The 15580-nt window shown below is 38.6% G+C and overlaps 1 protein-coding gene across 1 annotated transcript in view; it reads left to right on the forward strand.

Annotated features, from left to right (window-relative positions):
• Window positions 1–15111, forward strand: part of MUC6 (mucin 6, oligomeric mucus/gel-forming) — a gene marked incomplete at both ends in the record, with an annotated part of 29188 nt that extends 14077 nt beyond the window's left edge. Inside the window, 15 exons of the mRNA XM_010015956.1 lie at window positions 128–377; window positions 1500–1552; window positions 1658–1767; window positions 2480–2631; window positions 3366–3507; window positions 3967–4077; window positions 5163–5348; window positions 5808–6047; window positions 6984–7140; window positions 7887–8030; window positions 8550–8612; window positions 11388–11561; window positions 13694–13741; window positions 14129–14371; window positions 15064–15111. Of these exons, the coding sequence (XP_010014258.1) occupies window positions 128–377; window positions 1500–1552; window positions 1658–1767; window positions 2480–2631; window positions 3366–3507; window positions 3967–4077; window positions 5163–5348; window positions 5808–6047; window positions 6984–7140; window positions 7887–8030; window positions 8550–8612; window positions 11388–11561; window positions 13694–13741; window positions 14129–14371; window positions 15064–15111 (2121 nt within the window). The remainder of the gene's footprint in view (window positions 1–127; window positions 378–1499; window positions 1553–1657; window positions 1768–2479; window positions 2632–3365; window positions 3508–3966; window positions 4078–5162; window positions 5349–5807; window positions 6048–6983; window positions 7141–7886; window positions 8031–8549; window positions 8613–11387; window positions 11562–13693; window positions 13742–14128; window positions 14372–15063) is intronic.
• Window positions 15112–15580: the final 469 nt, after the last annotated feature.

Consider the following 15580-nt stretch of genomic DNA (forward strand, 5'->3'; position numbering starts at 1 on the left):
CATTAGGAAACATTAAGCATTGAAGCTGTTGACACAATATAAGCAGCACATTACGAGTGCAGTTATCTTTCACAAGGAAGAGGATAAGTAAATGAAGTTTAACGTACACTCTTGTCTGTTTTTACAGGTATTACTTGTACTGGCAATCAGACATTCAGCTACAACACTCAGGCATGTGACAGGACATGCTTGTCACTCTCAAACCGAGCCCTGGAATGTCATCCAACTGACATCCCTATTGAAGGCTGCCACTGTCCTCAAGGAACGTACTTGAACCACAAGAATGAGTGTGTTCGTAAATCTTATTGTCCCTGCTATTTAGAAGATAGAAAGTACATCTTGCCTGACCAGTCAATAATAACTGGTGGGATTACTTGGTAAGTGTGTCAAGTTTGAAGATTAACACACTGAAAATGGAGACAAGGGGTCTTCGTGTGTCTCTGTTGAGGGTTAATGGCAGTAAGTAGCTAAGTACCACACAGCTGCTTGCTCAGTCCACTTCAGCCAGATGTAGAAGAGACTTAGAAGGGCAAAAGCAAGAAAATATGTGGGTTGAAATAAAGACAGTTCAGTAACTTTCTTTATTATTAATAAGCAAAAATAAGCTTATTTAATAAGCAAAGCAGCATGCACAATTAAAGTTAAGTAAGGAATTAATTCATTACTTCCCCTCAGCAGGCAGATGTTTAGACATTTCCAGGAAACATGAATTTGTCATGCACAATGAAGCACCGTAACTCTGAACAGCCCTCCTTCCTCCTTCTTTACCTGATCTTTAGTTGCTGAGCATGATGTTGTATAGTATGAAATCTGTCTTCAGCCAGTTTGTGTCAGCTGTCCTGACTATGTCCCCTCCCAGCTTCTTGTGCATTCCCGGCTTACTCACTGGTGGGGCCGTGTGAGAAGCAGAGTAGGCCTTGACCCTGTTCAGCAATAACTAAAACAACATCATGCTATCAGTAGTATTTTGGTCAATAATCCAAAACAGCACCATCAAGCAGAGAAAATTAACTCATTTCCAGTACAGTCTTTAATACTTACCTTTAATACTAAAGGTCCATTTTTTTAAGAAATCATTTTTGCCTTTTCCTAAAATACGAAGATTCTTAAATGAACAAAAAGCATTTGACTTACCTTAAGCTTGGAAATGTTAAGGAAAAAAATAGTAAATATTAAGTAAGATCTGATTATTCCTAGTAGGAGATTTTGTCAGCAGCAAACAGCAGCATCTGAACAGCTATATACAAGCCTCAAGAATTATTTGATAGGCCATCATAACAGTGAATGGCTTACTATTCACTTTCAAAACTGATGTTACTGTATACTACAAAAAGTAAAGAGACAACTTGACTCATGTTCCATTTTGAAGGATGCAGAGGAGCTAATAACATAAATGAAACACTTCCAATGGTAAGAAACATGAAGCCACTTTACAAAAAATTAAAATGTCTTTCTTAGAAGAGAATTGCATTGAAATTCCTTTTTCCCCCCCCCTCTAGCTACTGTGTTAATGGAAGGTTAAGTTGCACAGGCAGACTTCAAAATCCTGCAGGTATGAGTCTGATATGGTTTACTTAGAAACATATTCTTTTTCCCCTTGTTGTAAAATTGCTACTTCACAATCTCTGCAATGTTTCTTTTTCTTCCCGTTTCCTAGAAAGCTGCAAAGCTCCTAAGAAATATATATCATGTTCTGACAGTTTAGAAAACAAGTATGGAGCTACATGTGCCCCTACCTGTCAGATGCTTGCTACTGGAATTGAATGTGTGAGTTTCACAGCTCTGCGATATTTATCCTCTTGAGAGAGAAAGAATGTTCTAGCTGTTACTTAGAACTTGACTATGTTCCTTCTAGTGAAATGAGAGGAGATATTTCTTCTAACGTGATACAGTTAAAGATCAGACTTCTTTCCACAGACTAGACACTAAAAATTCACATATAGTCAAGAAGTGATTAAAGGAATTAAATTGCATAAATTAACGAATTAAATGTGATTAATTGAATAGAATAAAAATCCATTAAGGATTCTTAGCTATATGGCTATCATCTCTGGCTCAGGCACTACATAAGCTGCATGTCACTGGAAACTGATAGAACATGAAGTTTATGTTTCCTGTTCTATTCTTTCCCAACTACGTGTTGCTGGTGGTCACAGGATACAGGAGATTTAGGCTAGGTGGACTTCTGATAGATTTTCATTAAGGAAACAGAGTAATTGGAAGAACTGTAATAAGCTTCCTTGGTATAAAGAAACTTCTGTTGTACTCTATCCAAAAGATTTGTAAAAATGAAGGAGTCTTCAGGTATGTTTCATCCCTCACACAACAGGTATATCTTACAACTTCAGTGAAACTAGTTCAATAGACTAGTATATCATTATGAGGAAAATCACAAAATTGAAATCAAGTCAAAACTAGAACTTAGCACAGATTCACTCTTGACACCATTCACATGTTGCAATCTGTTGATCTTTACCAGATACCCACTAAATGTGAATCAGGCTGTGTCTGTGCTGATGGGCTATATGAAAATCTTGATGGTAGGTGTGTTCCAGCTGAGGAGTGTCCATGTGAATATGGTGGTCTTGCTTATGGAAAAGGTGAACAGATCCAAACTGAATGTGACATCTGGTAAGAATCACAGTTTTCCATTGTGGAATCTCTGCTTCACTAAACTATACAACTACAGTGTCTAGTTGACAGGAGAGCAGGTAATGGCAACAGCTGAATGGAAGGAATACAGTAACAAAGCACAAAGGTGATAAAGAGAAGCTTAATGTTTTACAGTCTGTATGTATAGATAAAAGAGTTATGGTACGTGCTTCAGGGATAATTTCTGCCATATACATATCCAGCAATAAGGGCATCTAGTAGGGCCTGTAACTGTAAATTACATAAGCTCAAGGATTAACAGCTCCACCTAAATAAAGATGACAGCACAATCATCCTTCTTTTCTATAGATAAAAAAATCCCCCCAAGAGTTTGTTTCCACCTTTTTAGCAGCATTCTTAATGTACTTTATTCTCTTTCCAATTACTAATCTAGTATTAAAAAAAACACCACTACTATACAAACCACACAGAATGGGGACATCTGTTCTCATTAAAAGCAAAAATAAATTAGTTTTATATTCTTTCTTTCATGAAAAAAGAAAGCAAAAATTACTTAAGATTTCTTCTTTATCATGAATCTATTTTCTAGGCAATCCATAATTTATGGTTCTTATGTTAATTATAACTTGCTCATAGTGTACACAAGTTAATTAAATGATCATCTTATCTATAAAAGTGCATGTATATAAAAAGAAGCAGGTTAAGGTGGCATTTCTTTGAAATATGAGTATGGTTTCTCTTCTTACTCCCAGCACTTGCAAAAAAGGCAAATGGAAATGTGTTCAGAAATCAGTGTGTTCCTCAACGTGTAATCTGTATGGAGAAGGCCACATCACCACTTTTGATGGACAGCGTTTTGTGTTTGATGGCAACTGTGAATACATATTAGCTATGGTAATCTGCCTCTTACTGCTTATTTTGGCAGTATCTCAGCATCAAGAAATAGCTTGATTTAAATGGCTAGTGAAAATATCCTAGGATGCATCTATATCCAGTAGAGAACCTTGAATCTTTACAAACACTTAATGTGCTTTTGTATTTTCTGCTTATTTTAATACTTCAGATGAAGAGACTTTACTTCTCAAAATACAGTTTTTCTCATGCAATTACAACAAATTTTAGATTTAATAACATGTTTAAAAAGTCATTGATATGTATCTATTTTGTACCAGCTAATTATATCTTTTAGGGAAGAGATGTCCAGAGGTCATCACCTCCCAAAACAGGCAGATTCAGACATGATATTTTGAGCTTTCTTTACTTTTTTTTTTTCTGTTTTAAGTTGGAAGACTCCAGACACCATGTCTGTTGGGTTTTTTGTGCTTTTTGTCATTTGTTTTGTTGGTTTTTTAGGATGGCTGCAGTGTTAATAGACCTGTTTCCTCTTTCAAAATTGTTACTGAGAATGTCATCTGTGGGAAATCAGGGGTTACGTGCTCCAGATCCATCAACATTTACCTTGGGGTAAGATCTTCATTCTGCTGTTATCCAGCGGAATAGCTATTTTAAGCCCATGTTTGCTGCCCCTTTGTAAGCTTTAGCTGTGTCTTTGAAGTGATGTCTTGCAAGTGAAACAATGTGCTATACTTTGAGCTTCAGTTTTAGTAGGAATTGCCATCACTTTTTTTTTTCTGCAATTCTTAGGTCAATCTTTCAGTCCCCAAACTTCCTGCCTATGTGAAGACATTCAAAAAGCCAGTCCAAAGATACTAATTCCCCCTGCCAAGCCTGTGGTGATACTGGGGGTTGCCCTGACACAGGTGTAGGACCTTACGCTTGGCCTTACTGAATCTCATGAGGTTCATATGGGCCCACTTCTTGAGCTTGTCAAGGTCCCTCAGAATGGCATCCTATCCCTCAGGTGTGTCAGCTGCACCATTTAGCTTGGTGTCATCTGCAGACTTGCTGAGGGTGCACTCAATTCCACTATGTCATTGATAAAGATATCAAATTCTACTGGTCCCAGTATAAATGACTGAGAGGTGCCACTCATCACTGATCTCCATCTGGAATTTTTGCTGTTGACCACTACTCTCTGGATGTGACCAGCCAGCCAGTTCCTTATCCACCAAATCCGTATCTCTCCAATGTAGTGGGGGACCGTATCAAAGACTTTACAGAAGTCCAGATCAATGACATCCATAGTACTTCCCTTGTCCGCTTAATGTAGTCACTCCATCATAGAAGGCAGGGCTTGCCCTTGGTGAAGCCATGCTGGCTGTCTCGAATCACCTCCCTGTCCTCCATGTACCTTAATATAGACTTCTAGGAGGATCTGTTCCATGATCCTCCCAGGCACAGAGGTGAGGTTGGCAGGTTGGTTGTTCCCAGGGTCCTCCTTTCTAGCCTTTTTAAAAACGGATGCAATGTTTCCCTTTTCCCAGTCACTTGGGTACTTCACCTGACTGCCATGACTTTTTGAAAGTGGGAATGTCAAGACAGTTTGTAGTACCATAGCATCTGATCTTTGGCAGTGTGACACAGAATAAGGGAAATACTGAAATCGTCTAAGTTATAACATCCAGATAAATAGATAAATTTTATTCCAGAATTTGACATTCATACTGCGAGATGAAACCTTCACTATATCTGGAGAAAATCCTGGAGTACAATATAATGTCAAAAAGAACGCCCTTCATCTGATGTTTGATGTCATTATTCCAGGAAAATACAACATGACCCTTATCTGGAATAAGCACATGAACTTCTTCATCAAAATCTCCAGAGAAACACAGGTATTGCAGAATAACATGGCTGGTAAACTGTCCTTCAATTCAGATTGAACTGCACATTTGATGAAGGTTGCCTTGATTCTGTGATGGCAAAAGTTTTTCAGAGATGCTTACTAGCAATTAATTTTCATCATTATCTCCAAAACAGCAGAGATTTTCACTAGAGGTAGATTTTTAAGTGATTACCCTACTGCATTCAAGAAATTCTTGAGCTAAGTGCTTGTGTTTTATACAACTGCATGGTCGAATTTCATCCCTAAATGAGCACAGTTTACAGTTTAGTGGAGAAACATACATTCATCCAATGATGAACAAAACCTCATGCACAAGATGCTAAGAATGCGTGAGAGAGTATTTATAGATCACATTTACTACTAAAGCATAAGAAATAATTAGTAATTAAAAGGGAAAGCAAGTAATAGTAACTTGCTGAGCTGACATTGTTGCTTTCATTTAATCTAGGAAACTATATGCGGTTTGTGTGGGAACTACAATGGCAATATGAAGGATGATTTTGAAACTCGAAGCAAGTATGTAGCATCAAATGAATTGGAATTTGTCAATTCTTGGAAAGAGAATCCTCTCTGTGGGGATGTATACTTTGTAGTGGACCCCTGTAGCAAGAACCCTTATCGTAAAGCATGGGCGGAAAAGACATGTTCCATCATCAACAGCCTAGTCTTTTCTGCCTGTCACAATAAGGTAAGAATTGATTTGGCCTTCTTTTTATTTATAGGCATAATCTGTATTCTTCCGAAAAGGTCACACTCCAACACTTTATTTTCTTTTCCCCAAAATGTTTTAATACAATATATATAAAATGTATTATGGCCCTCATTTACATTAATCCTTTCATCCTTTCATTTGCACTTCACCAGCCCTTTTGTAAGCACAAAAGCTAAGTATGGTATTAACTGGTAAGTCAAAAATATCAGAGTGAAAAAAGAATGAAGACTTAAGTATGAGAAATTAGTCAGTCTGTTTATTGATGATGCCTGATACTGATCAATGCACTGTTTACTCTTTAAAACCATTTAGCCTCTGTTGGAAAACAGAATTTAAGAAAGGTCTGAAAACCTTTGTTCTCATCAGTAAATCAACAGCATCACTTAAAAGATGCAGATCAACCCAAGAGCAAGACATTATCATTCCTCCTATTTCTTTTAAGTTGCCCGCTTTGTGGAAATGAAAATATTGCATGATTCATTATAAACAAGCCTTCTGAAGGAAGAGCTCTATTTTCAGGAGGTGAAAGCAAGTGAGAAATGTGGATAATGCTGCAGTGCTCATGCACATCCACAGAGAGTGTACAGCCGACAGACACATGTGCCTGAGTGGATGTAGGGGTTCTGGTTTTTTCTTTTAGCTGACTATGCGTAATATATTCAGGACTAGAATTTAGAAATACGTATCTGGCAAAGCATGATCAGTTTCTATTGTTAATGTGGAGACACCTATGTTCTTGCTAAAACGATATGTATGAAGTGGGATTGTAATTGCTTTGGCAAATGTTCAGAGGAAGTACCAGTTACTCTCACTTAATGGAACATGTGTTGTTTAGCTCAGGGAAAAACATTTTCTTAATAAATAGGCACAAAAGAATCCTAAGAAATCAGTTACTTCATTTTTCCAATGCAGGTAAATCGTATGCCCTATTATGAGGCCTGTGTTCGAGACTCTTGTGGTTGTGACATTGGAGGGGACTGTGAATGCATGTGTGATGCCATTGCAGTATATGCCATGGCATGCTTAGATAAAGGTATCTGCATTGACTGGAGGACCCCTGAGTTCTGTCGTAAGTTTCTTTAAGCTCTCTTTAAACAAGTTGAAGAGATAATTATTGTTACTGTGTGTATATTAATACAGCAACATAGGTAATTGCTTAATAAGCACATCCAAATTTACATTTTCTCTATGGGCAAATAGCTGACTTCAATCAACTAGGTTTTGAAAACTGTAGTTTTTACTTTTGCTATATTAACCAAAATATTATATTTCTTTTTACCATGGATGAAAGAGAAAATAATGTGGTCATGGAAGGCAGACTGTTTCCTTTGCTGCCACTGTATAGTGAACTGTCAGTTTGTCAGGAGAAGGAGTATGAAATTGAAAAAGAGTATGTTGCATTTTAGCTATGATAAAATCACCTTCTGTGTGGACAGAAAGTAATAAAGACAGCTGTGTTGACTGGAACACTGTGTAACAGGGAAAAGGTATCAAGGCATTCCAGAACACCATATATGGAGGGAAAAAGAGGATGAGTGTTGTAAATCAGTGCTGGAGTTATCTTTGATGATTTCTTTTCAACATTCCACTATATTATGCATTAAAAATAGTGGAAATACTTGCATAGTGCATTTAAAAAAACAAAACTGACTTTACTTCAGTGTAAATTTCAATTTACATTATAAGCTAATAACTTAAGTGACAAAATTTTTGATTCAAGCTGTTTATTAATTTTGCTCTCCCTTTAGTTCTTTGAAAATAACATGCCATTAATTAGAAAAATTCTGATTTCTCTCCTGCTTTTACCTTTTTTAGCTGTTTATTGTGAGTACTACAACTCTCATAAAAAAACAGTAAATGGTGATGCTTATTCCTATGGCTACAACAATGACAACTGCACCTGGCATTACAGGCCTTGTAATTGTCCAAATCAAAACTACAAATATGTCAACATTGAAGGTAATAAGCTATACTAGTGTAAACAAGGAAGCAGTAACATAGTAATTGTTTTCAGTGCTGTTTTTTAAAACAGTCATACCACAGTTAAATAATGATATTCTGATTGATAGTACCTTTAAAGCAGTTTTACTAATCTTTACCTTACAACTTCTGCTTTAAATACGTAATCAATTCAGTACCTGTACTACATCTAGCTTTATACTGAGCTCAGCCTCATAAAGAGAAATTCTCTGACTTGCACCAAATCAAAAGAATGTGCTGTACTTAGGTAAGAAAACATGGAAAGAGCAGTTAATATTCTTATTAGACAAATGGATATAGTTGGAGAAAGCAAAAGAATTACTACGTGGCAGATCCTCCTTCTGAGAATGACATTGGAAATGCTTATCTCATGCAATCGATACCATTTTTTAGTAACAGAAATGTAAGATATTAGATTAGTAGTATAAATAAAAGTAGTATAAATAAAATGGTGCTCTCTGAGAAATGTAAACCGATCTTCTCTTCCCCTTTCTTCAGGCTGTTACAACTGCTCTCATGATGAATACTTTGACTATGCGAAGAAAAGATGTATGCCATGTGGTAAGCAGCAACCCATACATACTCTTTCTCTACAGTAACTGGAAAAAAACCCTAAAAAATTGTGTATTCTCAAAGAAGGTATTTTTCCTAGTACCTCTCAGTTAATGAATGTTCATCCAAACATAAGTTTACTTCAAAATAATCCCGTTACTGTATTGGTAGTATGTAAAACTTCATGTGGTAAGTAAAGGAATGAAAAGAACTAATTAGAAGAAGATTTAGGGTGGTGAATGCTATAATACAGCAGCTGGATAATCCTGGCTGATTTTAGTTAGCAAGAGAAAGAATTACGTTCATTGTAAATGTGAGCACTTTTCAAAATGGGGGTCTTCCTGAAAGTAAATCGGTGTTCTGATCTTCATGAGGGCCCGCCCCAGCAGGGCTGTGACTCTCAGAGATATTCAACACCTTTCATTAAAAAAGAGAACATATAGTAGAGAATCAGGCCTAGCTAATGGGCTTTACTTAGCAAATGTCTTTCTCAAGATTTTTTTTAAATTTATATATTATTTTAACTTAAGGTTTATTCCCATGTGGTTTACTTCTATGAAAACCTATCATATTAAATAATATTTTGGATAGTTTCTAGCTGCACATTTGGATTTTCATGCAGATGTCTAAAACACCCAAGGACAATTTTTCTCTCATTACAGAATTCTAACTTGTGTCACCAGAATCTCAACCAGTGATCAATCTCATTTTTAAACAAAAAGCATATTTCCATTATCCCTGAGAAGTGAGGCTCCCTTAAGCATAAAAATCATAAGAAAGGTAGCAAGAACGTACTCTTGATCATTTTGATTATGACGTACATTGACTTCTTTGTCATTAAGTACTTTGACGTGAAGTTTACCACTGAAACATGGAATGCTAAGCATTTTCAGCAATATCTCATTAATTAACACAATCCTTTGAATCCAATCTGAAATTTGCCTTATTCGGAATTTTTTAATATGCTTTCATTCACAAACTTAACCTGTTTTACCTTTACACAACAGGACATGAAATCACTAGTACCACACCTGAAACATCTCCACCTTCAACAGGTTAGTTTACATAGTTGACCCAACTATTACTTACAGATCGACATATGTCCTCATATGTGTATGTAAGGTAAGGAATATCCTTTTTTGTGTGACATCGTAGTGTCACCAGTTTCACATTCATGAGAAGCAGCAATGAAAAATAACTTGGTATCATAGTTATCACAAAAATTTTAGCAGAAATATTTGCTAGACGCCTTAAGAAAAAAAAATTATGAGACAATGGTGTTTCCTGATTATGCTTAGGCACTTCCAGATATTCAGTAATAAAATATCTCTGTTAGTGAATAAGGACATCTGTCTTGTCTCTGATGGACAGTGGCATTGAGTGCAATCTCAGCAAGTTTGCAGATGACACCAAGTTGAATGGCGTGGATGATACACCTGAGGGATAGGGTGCATTCAGAGGGACAAGAACAAGCTCAAGAAGTGGACCCATGTGAGCCTCATGAGGTTGAACAAGGCCAAGTGCAAGGTCCTGCACCTGGGTCAGGGCAACCCCCAGTATCACTACAGACTAAGGCGTGAAGGGATTGAGAGCAGCCCTGAGGATGGCTTGGGGTTACTGGTGGATGAAAAACTGGATGTGAGCCAACAATGTATGCTCACAGCCCAGAAAACGAACCATATCCTGGGATACATCAAAATAAATGTGGACCAGTAAGTCAAGGAAGGTGAGTCTGCCCCTCTCCTCTCTCTGGTGAAACACCACTTGGAGTAGTGGATCCAGCTGTGGAGTCCTTTGTACAGGAAAAACGTGGACCTAGTGGAGCAGGTCCAGAGGAGGGCCACAAAAATAATCAGAGGGAGTGAACACCTCTCCTATGAGGAATGGCTGAGAGAGTTGGGGTTGTTCAGCCTGGAGAAGAGAAGGCTCCACAGAGATCTTATTGTAGCCTTTCAGTGCTTGAAAGGGGCTTATAAGAAAGTTGGGACAGATATTTTAGCAGGGCCTGTAGCAATAATACAAGAGGTAATGCTTTTACCCCCAAAAGAGGGTAGATTCAGACTAGATACAGAGAAGACATTTTTTTCAGTGAAACACTAGAAGAGAATGTCAAAGAGGTTGTGGATGGCCCATTCCAGGTTGGGCTGTATGGGACTTTGAGCAACTCGATCTAGTTGAAGATGTCCCCGCTCGTTGCAAGGGAGGTTGCACTAGCTGAGCTTTGAAGGTCCATTCCAACCCAAACCATTCTGTGATTCTATGATGTATAAAATCCCACAAAAATTCATCACCATTCTTAGTGATGACTGGCTGTTTAACACTTCAACAATTTTAGGAAGGTCTTAATGGAAATGCATGACTGAACATGCCAAATCCCTGTAGCCTCATCCAGGACAGGAATCTATATATACTGATCTGAAATTTGTTAGATGGTATTAGGAAAATGTTACACTGTCAGCTGTGTGAATAATAAAATACAATTCCATCTCTGCTGCTATGCACAAATATTTAGGGCAAATTCACTTTAATTCCTGCAGAAGCTTTATACATTTTTCTTCATTTTACTGTTTAATGTATTCACTGCACATAGTTTCAAAGGAATAGATGGATAACTTGTCTACAATGTTTCATGTAAAAGGTAGTGGGTTTTAATAGTAGTTACTACTAATTCTTATTAAGAGTGTTTTTACTTCAGAAAACAATTTTCAATTTATATAGTTGTATTATAAATGGATTATCAAGAACTATTTATCCTTTTTTTTTTTCCTCTCGTAGTAAGAACAGTGCAGCCTAAAGTATCAAGAAGCTCTACAACAAGTACCTTACCAACAATACCTAGTATTTCTTCTTCTGCAGCTACTGTATCAATTGAGACTACAAATCCCACAGTAACCTCAAAAATCACAGTTCCAATAACTTCACCGATATCACCTCTTGGCACAATAATGTCAACAACTGGTAGGTTTTTACTGCTACTGTCTAAAATAAATAATAGTAAATAATGTTGACAACTAGTAGGGTTTTAGTGTTACTGTCTAAACTAAATTATAGTAAGCTCACTCTATACATAGTTGAGGTACCACTCTGCTAAGAAAGCATTGCAAGCTTTCTCAATATCCAAATGTAAGACTACAACTAAAAAAGTAGGCAAAGCCTACTAGGGTTCCAGAAAGGAGTTTGTAAACCAGAAATGTTCAGAAGTGTAGCTCAAAAGTGCATGGAAATAGAAAGGATATAGACACTAGGTTAAAAACACAACCAAAAATCACTTGTGTGCCTCATCCCAGAAGCACGTTAGAAGTTCTACAAGCAAAGCACCAGCTCAACTCCAGCTGCATTTATTAGCTCAACTTCAGCCTCTTTTCCACAACTGGTTCAGTTATGTAGTCATATTCAATGAGCACCCAACCTATTAACTCTGAATAATATAAGCAGCCTCCAAAGCAGAATCACACAGGTATCAGTGCAGCAGCTTTGTTTAGGACTCTACAGTCCTGTTCCCAGGAGGATGATTCCTCCAACATAAATTACTTTTTTGATTCTATGGCTGTGGAGACTCGTAAGAATGTGTAGCTTCCCACTAACATGCATTTCAACTAATAAGCCATCATGGACCCAGGCTAACAGGGAAAGCAGAGTTAAAAAGAGGTCCCATAGGAGTCAAAATACAATTTCAAACATGCCATTGTGACAGATGATTTGTACACTGGGACAAGGAAGGTCCTATAGTATGATGATATGTAGCTTTGTAATACAAATTATGGGAAGCTGAAACTGTGGCTGATTTGGAACAGAAGAATAGCCAATAAATCGTCATTTTTGCAAAGCCCATACAGACTTCAGCCAAAAAAGCTAACTTCTTAGAAAAAATATATAAAACCCAGGAAAAAATACAGCAAATTAGAACAAAGAAAGATACAAGACAATAGAAAACAAATACAAGTAGAGAGAGATCTGGCAAACTTATGAGAACATGAATATAAAGAATTACACAGAAAATATTCAAAAGATCGAGGGCGAAGACTGGGTTTCTGGAATATGGGTAGCTTCATAAATTGTCTATTTTAATTATTAAATTAATTGATTACTCACGCTATATTATTTACCTTTACTCCAAAAGAACATACTACATCAATTTTTACCACACGAAACATGACTACAACCATCAGTACCCCTTCCATAACTACCTCAACAAAAAGAGCTATGACCAGTGAACTAAAGCCTACACCTGTTGCCTCATCAACCACTGCTTCAACAGAGACAGAACAAGTAAGGTTTGCGTCACCACCCTTCAAGACCACCAAGGAAACAACCACCACCTCAATACATACTCAAACCACATCTTGGATCACAACTTTCAGCAAACCTGAACTAACAACAGAAGGTAAATATGACTTTTTGGTATCTGCCAAGTGAAGCCACCACTTACAAGATGCTTATCAATGGATTAAAAAAAACAAAACCAAACCCAAGAATTCTTACTAGTTGTCTTAAAATTGCAAAGGACATGGATAACTGAAAAAGTGTGATGAAAATGGAAATTTCTGTGTCTTGCCAATGGACCAAACATCTGACATCCAAATATCATTTTAAACCTAACATTTCTTTTTGAGGCCATGCTCTACACTTCCTCCAAATTTAGGCAAAATCTCTCTATGCTTCAAATCAAGTTCTTGAAAACTCAAGTGACAGAATATGTGTTTCCCTAGCCATTTTAACAAATTCTCCAAAAATAAATATAAAAGAAAAAAAGAAATTTCACTTTGGGATATCAGGTACTCCATATGCCAAAAAAGAGAGTCTCCTCTGAGGCTGTATAACAATGTGAATTGCTAAATTAGTCATTTACGAATTTGTCAGCTGACACAGGAGGCTGGGACAGTGTGCAGCAGAGATGTCTACTGTAGTGGGAGGGCATATGTACATTCTCTCCCAATTCCAGCATCTCCCTTAAAGTACTGTTGGGGTACACACATTGGGATCTTCTTGTGCCAGCAATTACAGCTTCCTCTGAGGAAGTAGCACAACCCGCTTTAGGAACCTTATGAGTTCCCAACCATTACTTACATTCATTCTTCCTTACTTTACAGAGAGCGAGGAAACCCAAGCAACCACTCTGCACTACCATGTCCCAGCAGGTGAGTAAGAGGACGCTGAGAAATGCCCTTGGCCTAAAACTCTGCTTCACTAACCCCAGCTTTTCCAGTTGATGTTCTTGCTCAGTCTGGAATTCCTTGTAGGAGAGACATGCACATCCCGAGAGGCTTTTCTTTCCTCAGGAACTCCAGAAAGAGGCAAGGGGTGTTGAATTGTGTAAAGGCACCTTCAGGCGCAGTTCTTGCCATATATTTTTTTAGGGGGAAGCCAGCCATTGGCCTGTTTCTCCTTCTTGCCCAGTAAGACTCAGTGTCCTGCCTTTCTTACCCCCACCCATGCTCTGGACTTCTACTTCGGAATTGACCACCTTCTTTGCCTTCCCTTCTTGCCTTGCCACCCTCAGTCAACCTGTGCTTTTCTCTCTGTAGTTGTCACCCACAGAAGACCAACAAAGCCACACCTTGTGCAGTATCACATCACCCAGAAGACCACCCCTGCCACTTCCACCAGTAGCACTTCTGTCCCAAGAGAGACCATCCGTGCCAGCAGCCCAGAAGTCCCACTGACAAAGATGTCTCCAAGACCCAGCTCTTTACCTGCCACCTCAACCTCATCTGCTTCTTCCTCCTCCTCAACTGTGCCCTCGACATGGTTGAGACCATCACATCCCGGTAAGGCTCCCTCCTCCCTGGCTGCTCCTTCCAGCTCCCACCCATTCTCTCCCAAGCAGCACATCCCACACAGGCTTCACTTCTGGTATTCATTCTGAATTCCCACTGCTTTTGCCATGAGACTCCTGGGACCCAGGCAGGTGTTGGGACTGGCTCACACATGACCCTGACTTCATCTTCTTTCCTTACCACTTCAGGGGTTTGGCTCTGGGACACAGAGGTATCAGGGTAGAGTCATGTGCAAATTCTTACCCTACAACTAGCAGTCAGAGACAAGCTAACACACACTCTCTCCAATCACAGTGGTGCCCTGAAAATGCACAATGGGGGAAGTAGAAGGCAGTGAAACTGGAAACACATCTCCTGTTTACACCTCAAGACAGTTTTGGGTGAGAGACAGAACACAAGGCATGTTCTCCATCCAAAGGATGGCCAGGCCCTGACACAGCCATGAAAATGTGGGTCAACAAATGCCACCCCCTTGGCCAATGCTGTCCCTGTGAGCAAAAGATTCAATAGTGGAGGGTGGGCAAGGTGTACACTCAATTCCAGACTAAAGTTATCCCACTCAGACTGATAGGGCTCCACATGCCTGGGTTGCCTTGGTGTTGACTGGAGCAGCCTCTTTGAGAAGATGCCAGAAAATGCTTTGTCTAGACTCACATTCTTTTCTCTCGTCCCTTTCTTTGTAGCAAGGGAGCCAACAAGAGCTAGGACTCCAACTAGTAAAGTAGTAACAGGTGAGTGTTCTGGTCAGGAGAGAGCTAAGAGACATCCATGGCCAGTGCCTGTATCTTCACTAGCCTTGGTTCTCCCGTGCATCCTTTATGGCACAGTCCGAAGCAGGCACATTGTAAACTACCTGTAAACCAGTGGATAGCACATGAAAGTACAAATACCTCTTCCTGTACCAAGAGCTCTATGAAGAATGAGAAGGAGACAAATTGCTACATGGCAAATATAAAAACCATCAACAGCATGCAAATCTCAGAAGCAGCAGGACTGGATGAGACATACTGGGAGTCATGGCCACATTCATTCATCTAAGGAAACAAAAAAAAAGAAAGCACAAAACTTGCTTCTGACCTCCTTGCCCATAATCTAGCATGAAGATGCTACCACAGAAGTGCCTGTATCATTGATCTTCCCCTCTTACTTGGTCACTCTAAATTGACCTGTGCTTTCCTCCCTGCAGCCTTCACTCACACA

The sequence above is a fragment of the Nestor notabilis genome, unplaced genomic scaffold, assembly GCF_000696875.1.
Source record: "Nestor notabilis isolate BGI_N333 unplaced genomic scaffold, ASM69687v1 scaffold12616, whole genome shotgun sequence".
NCBI classification, from domain to species: domain Eukaryota; kingdom Metazoa; phylum Chordata; class Aves; order Psittaciformes; family Psittacidae; genus Nestor; species Nestor notabilis.